General features: G+C 42.3%; 1 protein-coding gene across 1 annotated transcript in view; it reads right to left on the bottom strand.

Annotated features, from left to right (window-relative positions):
* Positions 1-4157: 4157 nt before the first annotated feature.
* GTF2B (general transcription factor IIB) overlaps positions 4158-15275 on the bottom strand; it is a 22792-nt gene continuing 11674 nt past the window's right edge. Inside the window, exons 2-6 of the mRNA XM_019470727.1 lie at positions 14220-14353; positions 7187-7333; positions 6921-7050; positions 6021-6302; positions 4158-4389 (exon numbers count right to left, since the gene is read on the bottom strand). Coding sequence (XP_019326272.1) covers positions 4256-4389; positions 6021-6302; positions 6921-7050; positions 7187-7333; positions 14220-14353 — 827 coding nt within the window. The 3' untranslated portion in view covers positions 4158-4255. The remainder of the gene's footprint in view (positions 4390-6020; positions 6303-6920; positions 7051-7186; positions 7334-14219; positions 14354-15275) is intronic.

Genomic DNA, 15275 nt, shown 5'->3' with positions numbered 1-15275 from the left:
AAAAACAGTGTATATTTTATAAACCCCTTAACACTAAAAGCTGTACCTCAAAAGTTGAAAAATAATTTAGACCAGACACTGTGCATACTTGTAAACCAAGACCCATTTTTGGCATCTGGGGTTCTGGGGGCAAACATTAATTCTTGGAAAATAAATTTCCCACGTGGTCCTTAGCTCTGGCGCCATCCAGAGCTGATTGCACGTGCAATCTCACAGGTTCATCCTAGCCAGGAGTTTGCTGTTCATGGGCTAAGACAGTGAGAATCGGCACTCGAATTCAGAACTTGTAATTTTATTCCTTCAAAGAAGAAATGCAAACCACCTGAGTGCGCAACGCCAGGGCAGTTGTGTGAAGTCATGATGCTGGACAGACCTGCAGGGTCAGGCAGGGGAGAGGCTTAGGGAGGGGGGGAAAAAAAATGGTTACTAGGTCTAAATCAGGCATCCCCCCGCAGGAAGAAGGAAGGCATCTTTACCAGCTCTACGAATCATGTTTGGCGGAGTGAGTCAACTTTTCAGCATTACTTGTTTCCAGATTCTAATTAATAAGAAACAAATTACGTTCCTGTATCTAGCTGAAACCAATGCTTTTGAGGTACAGTCAGTTCACTCACCCTTTTTGGTTCCCAGATATATATATGAGCATCTAACAGGGTGCTTAACACTTAGGAAAGTATCCTCAAAAATGCCTTTTTGTAACTACATCTTGTACAGAAATCTTTTTTTACTCTAAGTAAATCACTAAAAAAAAAAAATTAAAAAAAATTAGAGGGCAGGGTATGTTCACCCAGTTAAGCTGAAAGAAAGCACTAATTTTATCTCTGTAGTTTTTTAAATATTTTTAGGCAGATTAAGATTTTAAACCCTAGATTGTAAATATATTTTGCTATACTTTATCTGTATGTGGCTGCTCAAGCACTTTGTAAGGAAATTAGGATATTTTAGAATGGTACACTATGCATTAAAATGAAATGTGCCTTTAACAAATGTCATTCTAAGTGTTTTGCAGTCATTAATATCACAAATTAAAGTTTTAAATAGAGTAATTTGTAAATTGTGTCCCAAACATGATTTTCCTGTTTCTTGAAATGTCTTGTCATGTTTTCTCCACAGGCAGCTTTGGAAAAGTTATCCTGCAGTCAGGAGGGACTTAGAGAAACCCCATCTCTTAGTGGTAGCTCAGTGTACTTCCTTCTGGTTTTTTTAAGAATCAAAATAAGTAGTTACCTCCGAGCATGCCTTCTTTCTGAGGCTGAAAGAAGGTAGCCCCCTCTTGCTTGGGTGAGCAGCCCTTCTGAAGGGAGCAGGAGAAGACCATGCCTACTGCCGTCTGGCCAGCTTGAATCAGCGTTCTCCCTTCACAGGCTTCCCTTGAGGGCAGGGGGAGACAACCCTCACTCCCCTCTTGGGTACTTCTTCATTATAGTCTCTCCCCCCCTCCCCATTACATAGGAAAGCTCTGTAAACAAACAAAAACCCGTACCCAGCCCCCAGTGAGCTTGCTCTTTAAGCAGAGAGTGAAGCTTTCTTCTCCGAGTGCACATAGAAAACAAATCTTTACTCTTAAGAACAAACTAAAATTTCACATGAGACCATTGCCTAGAGACGCTTCACTTCAACACCTCACTACGCAATCATTCCAGAAAGGGCTGGCTCCAAATGAAGATACAGGTTCAAATATCTAGTCTAAATTGCAGTTGAATTAACATAGGAAGTGCCCGAAGATGCTATGCCCTTGCCTTTGTGTGTGGGGAATGCAGTCCTTCAGCACTCCCGTCTTCTCCCAGGCTCGCTGCTGAACCACCTCCCAGCAGCGACGTACACCTATTAGCAGAGAACCCCAAACCTACGAGCACCTGAACTGCAGCCACTCTCCTCGCTTGCACTTTAGGCTCTACTTGTCATACTGTCTTTGCTACCACGTAGCTTCGGTAACACAAGAAGGTGGTAATTAGCTAAACCATGCTGCAGAGCTGCAACAGCCTCCTCTCCAGCTCCCCACGCCTATCCCTGCAACCCCGAGAACTGCTGGTGTACCATGCACGCAGCTGCACAGACATCCCCCACAGCCACAAAGTGCCCCAGCCAGGAACAAGGAGAGCTCATTTCTGAATGAGAAGCTTCTGTAGGAGAAGCCAAATTCCTTAGCTTCATCAAAGCAGCTTACTAAAGGGGTCGTAACTGCCTAAAAATGAATTCAGAGTTATACTATTTTTTTTCCTGGAATGCTCCACATTAACCAGTTACTACTGGTCCCAGCAGACGATGGTTTTCAGAATATACGGCCCCTTCAAGCATATTCCTCGTTCTACCTCCCTGGGCCGCACGGTTACTACCATCTCCGCACCGAGGGAGGTCCCGGAACTGCTTGCGGAATTGCAGGAAAAGGCAGGGTCAAGCCAGGATAGTATGTCCCTGCCTCATCTGCTCCGCTCCAGAGCTTTGCGCAGATGCATTTCAATTTCAGTCCAGACAGCTTTTGTTGTACATAACAATTTCAACTGCAAACACTCACCACTCACATGTCAAGCGCTCATGCATAATGCCTGAAAGCATTTAAAATAAGAGCATTATTGTAAATGCACATTTCAGCCATTTTTAACCTGCACGTTGTAGATTTAACACACTGATCTATGCTGGAAAGTACGCTCACGGTAAAAGAACTTTCACCTTTGCATTTCTAAACTGTAACAGTACGTTAAAGGTCGGGCCCTGGCTATTCAAAGCATCACGCCTTCTCCCACAGAGGAGGTGGACAGAGTAGCTGGGAGCAAGACAGGGAAAGCCCAAGTAATAGAAAACGTTGCGACAAAGTTTAAGGAAATACATTAGACATTAGAATACGATCCTTCCAAACTACCAAGACCACCACCTTTAACATCTGCACCAGAACTGTTCGTGACTGCAACCAACAGCTCCGGTGGCGTAACAGCCTTTGTTACTTGTTTACAGGGAAAAAAAAAAAAACCCTTGAGCTGCCACATTTCAATAGTCTCGACTGGCGGAAGAGGATTAAAACTAAACCAGGAAGAAAACAGTGAGGGCTATTGACAATTAGTGCTATTAGCACTGGACACACAGCCTTCCCTCTGGACAGCTTAGGACCAGATGTGCAGCAAGCTGACCCCTCAGCTGTTCATTTTCGTAAATCAAAATGAATTTGCACCTGTGATAGAAAAGGAACTCGGGAACCAGAAGACTCCCAGTTAAGTACAGTTGTTGCTTCGCACACAGAGGGACCCTGTCAGGAGGCAACTAGTTTTCAAAGCTGTTAGTTTGGGGAGGGCTGAATAACTTCTGGCCTTCGGTCCTCAGCACCTGGTACATCATTTCAAACAAGCAAGTGCTCACTTCGAACCTAACCGTGCCAAAAGCTTGGCCACGGGCCAGCCAGACTGCAGGGTGGACTGAGAGGTCAGAACATTTAACAGAAACTTCTACTGGAAATACTTTTTTACCTTCCTTTGTGCAGTACCGAGCATCACAAGGTTGTCAGGAATTCAGGAGTCCTTACGTTTCTCTTTAGCTGCTTTGTCATTACGTCAAATTCACAGAAGCAAAGCAGAGAGACATCAGTGAAAGTCGGGGAGATTGTGCCAAGGATGCGACTAATCCTTTCACAACGAATTTGGAAATCTTCAGCAGCAGTTGCGCACATACTCGAACCGCTTTTCAGCAACTGCTTGCGTTCTGGGTTAAGTCATCCACACTCTACCGTACAGCCACACTGGAGATTAAAAATTGTCAAGAAAGCGAGCATTTAAGCAGCCTGGTGACCAAGTCCGTAAGCACGAAGCTAACTCTACCGTTCTATGGACTGCATCCCAGTTCTCAGCACGTGGAACAGCATGTGCCCGTCAAGTTGCAGTCATATTCACAAGATGGTAAGTGTTTTTGGAAAACAGTTTATTTGGGAATTACATAATATTTTTAAATTTTCCAAAATACATCTTACTAGATCCCTACAAAAGAAATCTAAATAAGTACAACAATATGAAAGAAAGCTTGTTGCAACAGTCATTAAATATTTACTTCCACTAATATATACATACAAAATGCCACACAGTGAGCTTGTTTACCCTTGGAATGTGTGCTGCGTTCCAGCAGTTATGCTCCATCTCCATATCCTCCAGTTCCACAACATGAAGACTCAATATTAACACTTTGTACATCCTTTATTATAGGCAAAAATCAAAAAAAGTTTGTTGTTGTTGGGGTTTTTCTTAATAGAAATTAAAAGTAACCCTCTGCAATTTCACAGCTGTGGTAGTTTGTCTACTGGGGTATCAAACTTGAAGTCTGCTGGGAAGAGATCTGGAGCTCGAGGATAGATCAGCCTGTACGATTGCCTGATCGTAACATCAGCCACACCAGCAATATCGCCAATTTCTAAGACAAAAAGCAGATAAGCGGTTAGCTTTTACTTTTGCCATTTGAAAAAAACAGCGACCGTAATTTAATCGAGAAGTGCTATGCGCTTAGCTTAATTCGTAACTCTCCCAAAAGCCTGGTAAAAATGGTTTTAACCATGGTGACTAATACTTTGCACGCATAAGTCTGTCTTCTCACGTGCCATAATTCAACTTGGGCTATCAATCTGGGAATAGTATCGGTTCCAAATTGGCAGAGGGCCAAAAGTGCAAAAGTCATTAGAAACATCTACTGCAAACTCCACATCTGCCCGGCAATATTCTAACAAATCGTCATCAACATCAGGATCTTCATTTTTGCGCTTTAATTAAATAAGCAAAAACAGCAAAAAACTTCGGCACAGACAAAGCGCGGTACCTTCTGCTAAACATGAAATACATTTACCTTAAAATGCACAGAGAAATACGTCAGAGGCACAGAGCACTGTTCAACGAGCAAAGGACACACTTGTTTGAGAGGCACAGAAACTTAAATTTATTCAAGATTTAACCAAGTTTGGAATTTAAACCTTGAACTGCACGAAAGCCTTCAGCGTTGTCTGAGGCCACTGAAGGAGTATGGAGCCATGTCTGTATCCATGGCAGGCAGATGTATTTTGTTTTAACGATCGCTCTTAAGGCATAATTCGATTGCTCAAGGCGAGCAAGGATGAAGGCACCATGCTGCTCGGGCTCTAGATCACTCACACGCCCAGGAAACTGCCAACATGATGAAAGCTCCAGGGACAGAATAAGCAATGATTAATGCAGAACAAAGCACCACAACCTGACAGATAAAGGCTATTCGTTACCTAAAAGCAGCTCTCCGCTAAGGAATTGCTAGATTTTTAACATGTCTGATCTGGACTAGACACATCAACGGAGCTTCCACAGCCAGCTGCCAGCACTTGGATCCATTTGTCACACCAAGTTCTAACCACCGCAGCCTCAGCTCCCTTCCGTCTCCATGTGCTGCCCCCACATAGGCCTGATTCCCTCGCGCCCCGGAGGCTGATCCACACGCTGCTCGGCAGCGCACGAACAGCCCTGAACTCTTTACTGGCGTCCCCAAGGGCTGCCCTACCAGAAGAGGGTAATGGCAAAGGTGATCTACGGCCAAGCCTGCTGTCCCACCGCTCTCGATCTTTATCACAGGCTCGCAAGAAGTCAAGGAACACGTACTGATGTAGGCGATTCCCTGGCTGCTAGAATGATTAAAGACTCAATGTAATCTAAAGCCATCGTGCTACCCGCGACTGCCCCCAGGCTTGCGTTTGGAGTATTTTAGAGCAGCAGAATGTACACATGCAAATATTAGCACGGGTGAAGTCAAAATTATGCTCATTTGAATGCACTGGTCTATTGCGTTCAAGAATCCAACTCCTAGTGCCAGAAGAAAGCGAACTCAGTTTACATTGAGCATAGCCAATTACTCAATTCTCATTTTGGGGAGCGGGAGGTCCTCGTTTGGTCCTTGCTGTAGCAATTAGAATGGCAACTTACCACTACTTGCACAGACCTCATGCGAGTTTTACAGTAACACTGAATTCTCTTTCAAGCAGCAAGACGTGGGGAAGGGAAGGAAAAAAAAAGAAAAAGTGAAGGTTTTACCTTTTTGTGTCCTTTTTTCTGCAGAAGCTTGTGATGCCATGTAAATAGCTGCAGCTGCTACAGAGATAGGGCTTCTCCCAGGAACCAAATCTAATTCCACAGCTTTACGGGCAATATGTGTTGCCGCCATTTGTACTTGTTTGGGAAGACCCAGATTGGAACAGAATCTTGACATGAAGTCTCCAGTCGTAATCAGATCAACACTGGTTTCAAGAGCTTTCAAAATAAGTTTGAAACACCGGCCTATTTCCTTCTTCGAAATCCTGGACACTGCACATATTTCTAACCAAAGAGTAAAAATTAAACTTTAGGCTTGACAGCATTTGCTCCCCCAAAATAATCAAATTTGATTCTCAATATATTAAGACCCACAAAGAAGGCCAACGTCATGAAGGCCACCATCACTAAATAAGCTTTGCATGTTTGTGAAACTTCCAAATCACTTCAGTCAGCACACATTTTTCATAAGGAGCTAATTAATACAGCTTGCTTAGTAAGGGAAATTTGGTACTCAATGCCAAAAAAAGTTGTATCCCTGTCAGGGAGAAGTTACACATATTTACTGCAGAACTGTTGGTTCAAATTCAGTTACAATAGTCCCCACCATCCTCCGGTCAAAGCAATACCTTTTAAGTTTCACCAACACTCAGAATGACTTTCAAACGCTGCTTTTTTTTTAATGCATTATGACCAAAAATCCCATGCTTAAGAGCCTACTCGCTTCACAAATATAACAAGTTTCCAGACTCCCTTCTACCCACCCCCCACCCCCAAAGGCGAGCTGTAGCTGAGAACAGCCAATTCAGCAAAGACCAGGAATGAGAAAACCAGCCTCCTGCAGTGACAGTAACTAGACCTTTCCTTCATAGCAAAATTGAATCTGTATCACTGAAAACTTACCTTTAAATGTTCTTGGAACACCCTCTTGCCTACAGGCTATGTAGAGACAAGCAGAAGCAATGGCATCATTACTCCTTCCCTTCAGGCTCTTTTGCTCATACACTTGCTTGAATAAATTATTTGTTCGATCCTTCAAAGCAAGAAGACTAAATTTAATTAACTCTAGGCCACTTAATTAGCAGCAATATCAAAAATTCATGTGCTCATTATATTATGCTAACTAAGTCAATGCCAGGACAATTTAGGGAAGGGAGACGTGAACTTACAACTATATTTCTAGGGAGGTTGATTCTGTCAGCCATGTTTGTAATTTCTTTAAAAGCATTCATCATTGCACGATCGGAGCTGCTCATAGTTCTGCGATTTTGGTACTTTGAATTCCCAAATTCATCAAAACTTGCTGCACCTGTGCCCTGAAAAGAAAAAATTTTATTGTGAATAAAACACAAGCAACTTCCTCCTCATTTCAAGAACAAACATCTTCCAGCTTTATACATCTTAATTCAAGGCATTCAGTTTGAACAGTTGTGCAAATAAACATCACTGAAGTAAATCGTACAATCGAGCGTTGTTCCAAACATCGGGTTCTATACTTTGCACAAGTCTCAAATCGTGACTTGATTTCCAAGGACCACAGATAACGCAGGGATTTTTCTTTCCTAATGTAACAATAGTTTAAAGAATAAAATGAGTAATATGTAGCCAATGTGTGCGTCTCAATACTCCTGTCACCAGTGCTGAGGTCCAAGATTAGATTTTATGCAACCCATATGTCATGTGGGCTGCACCTGCACTGCGGCAGACCGGCAAGTCAGGAAAACAAAATTTTATGGCCAACTGGAAACCAGTTGTTACAATTAGAACTCAAATATGAAAATGAAGGCATGGGCAAAGAGACATCCAAACCAATTACCTATTCAAAACCAGTTTGATACTGTGCCTGCTAGCAGTTGCAAGCCTTACCTGTGGCAAAATATAAATATCCACATATTCTGCCTTTACAGGAAAACCACAGACCTCTTAAAAGAAAAGCTTGAGGTCTTAGGAGAAGTAAGAGCCACCAACTCAACCCGACAACTTCCAAAACAAGCTTCCAACATGCATTTTTTGGTACCTTACAACTGATAGTACAAATCGCATACTTCTATTAAATATGCAATCAATTTTGCCCAACTAAGAGGGTCTAAAACGTTTAAGGTCTTCAATTAGCCATCAGCCTGAAACACGTGTTTAATAAATAATGCCATGGCAGATCAGTAATAGCTGATGATGACCACATGGCCCATAAGTTCAGAAGAGCAATGTTTGTAATTTCTATTGTCTACTTATGTGTTTGCCATCAGTGTGTCAGGCCGTGAGTTCTCTCAAGCGGAGAACACTTCTCCAAAAAAATTCCACATCATGAGTGGAAACCTGGATTCCCTGAATCAGCATGCATTTACTCCTTGCTGGCACCTTCAAACAATTTAGCCAGGCAGGGGCATCCAACCTTCATTGCAGATCCAACTTTCACTGCAGACAAGGTTTGGTCATTTAAACAAGCTGATAAGGTGGCCGTTGCAGACACAGACTACTACACTGTTCCGTTTTGCCAAAAACAGTAAGCATAAAGCAGATCTTGATCTATGACTGACTGCTAACCTGGCCATTCGCTTACACTGTTCCACTTCCCTACACCCAAGGACTCCAGTTACACCCCATTTCTGAAGAGCTCGGTGGATACCTCTACTGTCGACACCCGTACCTGTGGTGCATACACACTTTGATACTGCTGTGGAGACCGAAGACTCCGGCACAGAACCCTCCCTTCTCAAGCCTCCCCAGCCCCTTGAACAGGCCCTCTATGACAGACGCTAGATTCCAAGAGCATTCTTGTTTTTTTCCTACTCCTTCAAACATCCTTTCAGACGAAAGAACCACCCAGAAACGATCCTGGCACCTGCTCCAACAGCAATCCTACTTCCTTGACTGGGTTAACACCTCCAACTATCCAAAGGTTCCCAGTAAGGTTTAAAGGTAAACAAAGGGCAAGAATCAAGCACAACAAACTTGAGGCCACAAAGAGCATTACAAACCTATCTGCAACACTAGACCTTCCTTTCAGAAATTATGCCAGAACAACTTCCCTCGGCCCAAAACATATGCAAGTTTCAGGTCAAAAGGCTTCTTCTTTCTGGCCATCACTCATACCCCTGTTCTCCACAATGCATTACAACATTGGTGTGCATCATGGCCTCCTAGACTAGCGCTAGGCACAAATGCTTATAGGAACTGCATGTGCTTAAAATCTTGTAGATGCCAGAAGAGTGACCACAAAGGCCTATCAACCCTGACAGCAAGTCCCCAGTCCTTCTCTATTCAGGCTTCATGCCAGATAGTCCTCTACTAGGAAACACTGCTCTGCCCTGGGGCCATCAAGTATTCCCCTTCACCACAGGGATTTTCCCTGTTCCACTACACAGCACCTAAAAGTTTTTTTTTTTTGGTAATGGTTCTCCTTAACCTCTCATTTTCCACTTTTTTGCTGGTACTTATGGTTACCTTTTCCTTTGAACATTTGCTTACGTATATTGAAACTACCAATGCAGCTATAGGCAAGTACTGTTAGCCACAGGATTTTACCCTGTCAGTATGAGCACTCGCCAAGAGCCATACCCAATATACAGCTCACAACTATAAAAGGGTTGAAAAATACTTTTCCACCTCAACCGCTTAAATAAACCACAACAATTCTCCCTGCATTTGCTATTTAAATGCACCACCTACTTTCCTTCTGGAACTTTCAATTGAGAGACCATGCCTTGTTAGCTTCAGCCCTTGACAACCATGTTAGGAGTCCCTTTCCCTTCATGGAAAAAACAGAAGCCATGCAGTTTCAACTGAAATCAAGTAGACTTTAAGAATTGCATGTTTTACTGTTGTGGCCTTTATGAGACACCTACTCATATCTTTCCCATCTCAGCAAGAAAGGTACCTGTCAAAGTCAGGAGTTCCACCTGTTTGGCTTTCAAACAGAGCCGAAACTTCATGGATACAACCCTGGAAACAGCCTCAAAGATAGCTAGAGCAAGAAAACACAGTCCAGTAAACAGTGGTAATCTCTGAAGGACCTCAATGGAGGTTAGGTTTACAGTGCTGGCAGCCAACAGCTTTGTACCCCAGTATGTTCCCTTTAATAGCAGAAAGTAGAAGCATCACCAACACCATCCACATCATTGACTTGAGGTTATCCACAACACCAGGGAATGCCCTCAGATCTGGCAGTCGTCTTGCCCAGTACAACCAGCTCATTATACAGTCCGATGGATCCTTTCTTCTTTTTCAATCATCAGCCCTTCATATCTTGCCACTGCTTATCGATATAGCACTTCTAGATCCAGGCCGCGCAGTCTGACAACAGCCAGCTTCCTTTCGGAGGCATCTGATCAAAGGATAGGAATTCTATACCAAGAGATTGCATTAGTTTCTTGTTCGACCAACCTAATTCTCTTGTACTTGCAGTCACTACAAAAAGGAATAGATTAACTACAAAGGGTGACAAAAGACAACTTTTTCCACAAGATAGGTAGGAAAACTTAAAAGTTTTCTTTTAGATTCACAGAAAAGAGTTCTTTATATCAAGGCAGATCTAGAAGCTGCTTGTTCAGTTATTTTTCTTGAATTTTACACAGGGATTTTAGAAATAACATTCTGGCAATCAAGTCACAACTAATGCCAGACTTCACCATGTCTCCAATTGATCTGCATTGTCATCAGATCAACTGCAGCACACAGTATCTACTTTTCTGAAAGAGACAGTTCTGTGCCAATATCCTAAAGATCTGCCTGAAGAATGCAAACCACTTCCACCACAGCCAACTACGCTATTCATCCTCCTCTTCACAGACAAATTAATCTTTCTTCCAACGCAGGCTGTTGCTGCCTCAGACAGATGGGTCCCTTAAGTACTAAAACCAATTAGGAACGAATCCCTTTGCATGGGCAAAGCAGCCTCTCTTTTGCTGCTAGCAGATACAGACCACATACCCCCAGCAGAAAGGAGTCCCGAAGCAGCACCTCCTGGTCTCAAAGAGGAAAGAGTGACAAACCATTCTGTGAAGCAGAACTGGCCCCCTTCCTTTACTATTTCAAGGCAACAGCCAGTCACCAGAACTTTACTGTTGTAACTGGCAAGTGGCTCAGACTCCACTTTCATACTCCCAGGAGTTAATGCCAGACTTCACCATGTCTCCAATTGATCTGCATTGTCATCAGATCAACTGCAGCACACAGTATCTACTTTTCTGAAAGAGACAGTTCTGTGCCAATATCCTAAAGATCTGCCTGAAGAATGCAAACCACTTCCACCACAGCCAACTACGCTATTCATCCTCCTCTTCACAGACAAATTAATCTTTCTTCCAACGCAGGCTGTTGCTGCCTCAGACAGATGGGTCCCTTAAGTACTAAAACCAATTAGGAACGAATCCCTTTGCATGGGCAAAGCAGCCTCTCTTTTGCTGCTAGCAGATACAGACCACATACCCCCAGCAGAAAGGAGTCCCGAAGCAGCACCTCCTGGTCTCAAAGAGGAAAGAGTGACAAACCATTCTGTGAAGCAGAACTGGCCCCCTTCCTTTACTATTTCAAGGCAACAGCCAGTCACCAGAACTTTACTGTTGTAACTGGCAAGTGGCTCAGACTCCACTTTCATACATTCCCAGGAGTTTACAATAGATCTCTAATATGATGTGCCGTGAGAATTATGAATGTCCTTCTCTTTTGGATCTTCCACAACACAGGCTGCGTTTGGGGGTTGTTTGGTGGTGGTGAGCAGCTTTTTGTTTTAAAGATTCTATTATCCGCAGCCCTACCTCTCAAGCAGAAAGGAATACCTCCGTTCCCTGTCCCATGTGAAAGGCTAAAGCAATCTCTGGCACACAAATCTGAGGTCCACTCCAGGGAATTCTAAGATTGTTGTTAACTGAGAAAATACAATCTTACCCTGCTTCATTCTCTGGAATTCATGAAGGCTGTCCTGTACTCTGTCGGATACTACTTATCTTCCTCATGACTACACCAATTTCACCCTTGTTCAACCACTGTGCATTATCTAGGTCAATCTTCATCCCAGCCTACTGCTGGCAGGGACTTCAGAAGACTGCTTGAGAAATGTACTACTTCCTTGGTTTAGTTATTTTTGCTGCAAAATTCATGGCCTTTCTGCACTGATAGGAAATTTCTTCAGCATCTTCTGATATAAGCCATTCTCTTCCTTCCAAATGACTGAGGAAAAACGCAGCTCCCGATACAGAGTTCACATCAATGAGCCGACATCCCAGAGCCCCTGCTCACTGGCAAGACAAACACAGGAACTCTTGTACAGAACACATCCTGGTTTGTCAAAGAGATTCCCAATTTCCCGTAGAAAATAATGTGCCTCTTCTGTGATTCCTCCCCGTGCAAATAAAATATCCACAGTAGGACAGACTGCTCCCTCTGCGTTCTCCAACGTGATCCTGGCGGTTCCAGTACTTGGGACATTTTTACTCACAGTTCTCATAGGTTAAATCATGCCACACTGACATTCCCGCATCTCATCTTCACTGAATGGCAGTCTTTGCTACAGCAAGTTTGGTCATGCCTATTCTGGGATGTTCTGGTTAACAGCAAAACTGTTTCATTAGATGAATGTCTACCTCTAAACATTTTTAGTTCTCATTGAAAAACAAAACTTTTCACAGACATTCCTTTATGTCTTTTATTCTCTCACTGAGGCTGCTATCCCTTTTATTCTAAACGAGGATCTGAACCTCCAGAGAGAAGAGGGTTAACAGCACAAGTCACTGTTCACCTGGATACAAATTCTATCTTTAGCTGAAATATCTTTTGTCTTTTCCAACACGCAGGTTCTAAAAGAGCTCAGAAGCTCACCCTACCTACTGAATCAAACCGAGCTCCCAGAAACAAACCCTTTATTTACACAGTTCCAAAACAAAACAACGGTGTGAACCTGGAGCAAACAGTCCATTTCTCCATCTGTCTATAAAGGGGTATTTCTGATCTTTATCATAGCTGACCAAATCAGTGACAGAAATCCAAACCCTGGGAACTACCATCTTTCTAGACCTATACAGGTGACATTAAAACCCCAGTGACTTCTACAGCACTGCTTCACAGAGCTACGTAGCAATGCCAACTTTTTTTAACGGAGCAGCGCAGAAATTTGTTTGCCTGAATGGATTCCAAAAGCCACCATAAGACATCCTAAAATCTGGTGGGCAGCCATGTTTGGAGTTGTTCAAAACACAAGCATCTACTTGGACAATCCTTTGAACAGAAGGTTTCTTTTTCACCAATGGTGAAAGATTGGTTGTCCATAGCAGTGTTCACTAGTCAACTTCATCTCTTTGAAGAATTCTTGGTTGAGAAGTATGGTGCACGCTCCCCTATACGTATCCATACATGTTTAGGTATGTCTACTTCTTCATCCTAGCAACATCACTGGAACAAAAACTTCTGAGAAATCCTGGTGTGCATGTACTGCAACACACAAAGCAGCAATACATTTTTTTAATAGTTATTTATCAGCAACTGGACCACCTTTCATGAAACATTCAAGAAATCCACAAAAATCCATTTGGATCTTGCAGTAAAAAACGTAACACAAAGTATAACAATTAAAACTTACCTGGGTCACTACTTCATTAAAGGGAGTGCATTTGCACAATTAATCTTGTTTGCTTTCTCATGGGAAACAGCAGGATATGGCTGTACCACTAAATTTCAACTCGTACATTGAATACTTTCTTCTGGAGCACTCGCACCACAAAAGAGTTCTACATTTAGTGCTCTAACATTAACTGGAAGAACATGTACAACATGCATGTAGATCTCCGGGTGTCCAATATGAATCTGATACAGATTTTATTACAAAAAATGATAGTTCAAGTTGGGCAGTACTAGCTATTGAGACCTTAAAACTGAGTATCTGTTATTTCAGAATCATCTCAAATACGCATGCTAAGTCAAAATGTTTCTTTAGGGATTGCAACATCAGCTTTTCTATTTATAGCAGCGTACCAAAGAGTGCCAAGTAAACCCACAGCACTGCAAGCTTTTCTTTTGTTGAAGAGGTCAGCCCTTTCCTGCTACGCCCAGGAAAGGGCCACATTTTACAGACCATTGAAATGTAAGAGTTCAGTTCAGACAAAATCTCTTTGTAAATACATTCTCTGAACAGTTTCCCTATGGACATACAAGTATATACTTGACATAAAAATGCTCAAACTTGGTAAAATTTAGTATTTTAAGTGTTACCTTTCCAATCATCGTACTCAAGTCGCCATCGCTCAACAAAGGATTCTGGGTATCCCCGACTCGAGATGGATCTTTTGTTGCTTTGTCATTGCTGAAAGTTCTCCACTCTGACCCTACGTCTATGACCCGGTCACCTGAGTTCACAGAAAGCAATAGTCTGTATTAATGTAACATTTTGAATTATTTCATGAAACATGAAGTTACACATCTGAGCTCTCCATTATAAGAAGGCAGTCTGTTGGCATTCCCAAACAGAACAGTCACTTGCAGGACAATGTACCAAAATGTTTGGGATTTAGAAGTTAAGTTGAAGGCAATGGAAAAAAAAAAATATTAAACTAGAGCTGCACAGAAAACATAAGTAACTAGAGAAATGCATCCAGAATACAAAGAGTTACAGTTATCCTTAAAGAGTATCATGGGATCTTTCAATACACAAAAGGAATCAAGACCTTGATTTCAAGCTGCAGGTCATGGTTGCCTTCAGATGTTCTCAGCGCTTGGACAAATGAGTAAGTTATTGTAACTTAACAAGTTCTCTCACATTTGCCATGTGTTCAAAGTGCACACGTGAATTATCTATCATGCACAATCTCATTAAGCTGTAGTAAACCGCTTCTGTGCATGAGCTCCAGGTCCTTGGTAGTCTGAAATATGCCACCTTCTAACCCACCATAACAACATTTTGCAGCTCAATTCTTGTTCATGAAGGGAAGTCTGACCCTGCCCAACTCCATTTCATTTACAATGCTCAACAGTTATCAACATACAATATATATATATGACTATTTCTTCTTAAACTCAATCTACCTTGTTATACCTGGAAGAGTTTAAATACAGATTCAGAGTAAGCAGAAAAAGCACTAAACCCACATTCTCTGAATGAAACAACTTTCCTTGCAGTCCCCTATTCATCTCACATTCATCTAAACCTTTCCTACAACAACTCTTCAGATTGAGAAATAACTCTAACCAACATTCTGATGCAGGTAAAAGCCCTACAGTGATCACAACGATACAATCTTAAAAAAAAAAAAAAAACAAACCCACCCACAA

This window comes from Aptenodytes forsteri, unplaced genomic scaffold (assembly GCF_000699145.1).
Source record: "Aptenodytes forsteri isolate BGI_AS27 unplaced genomic scaffold, ASM69914v1 Scaffold59, whole genome shotgun sequence".
Classification (NCBI taxonomy): Eukaryota; Metazoa; Chordata; class Aves; order Sphenisciformes; family Spheniscidae; genus Aptenodytes; species Aptenodytes forsteri.
Note: the sequence above shows the minus strand (reverse complement) of the source record. Positions and strands in the feature narration are given on the sequence as shown.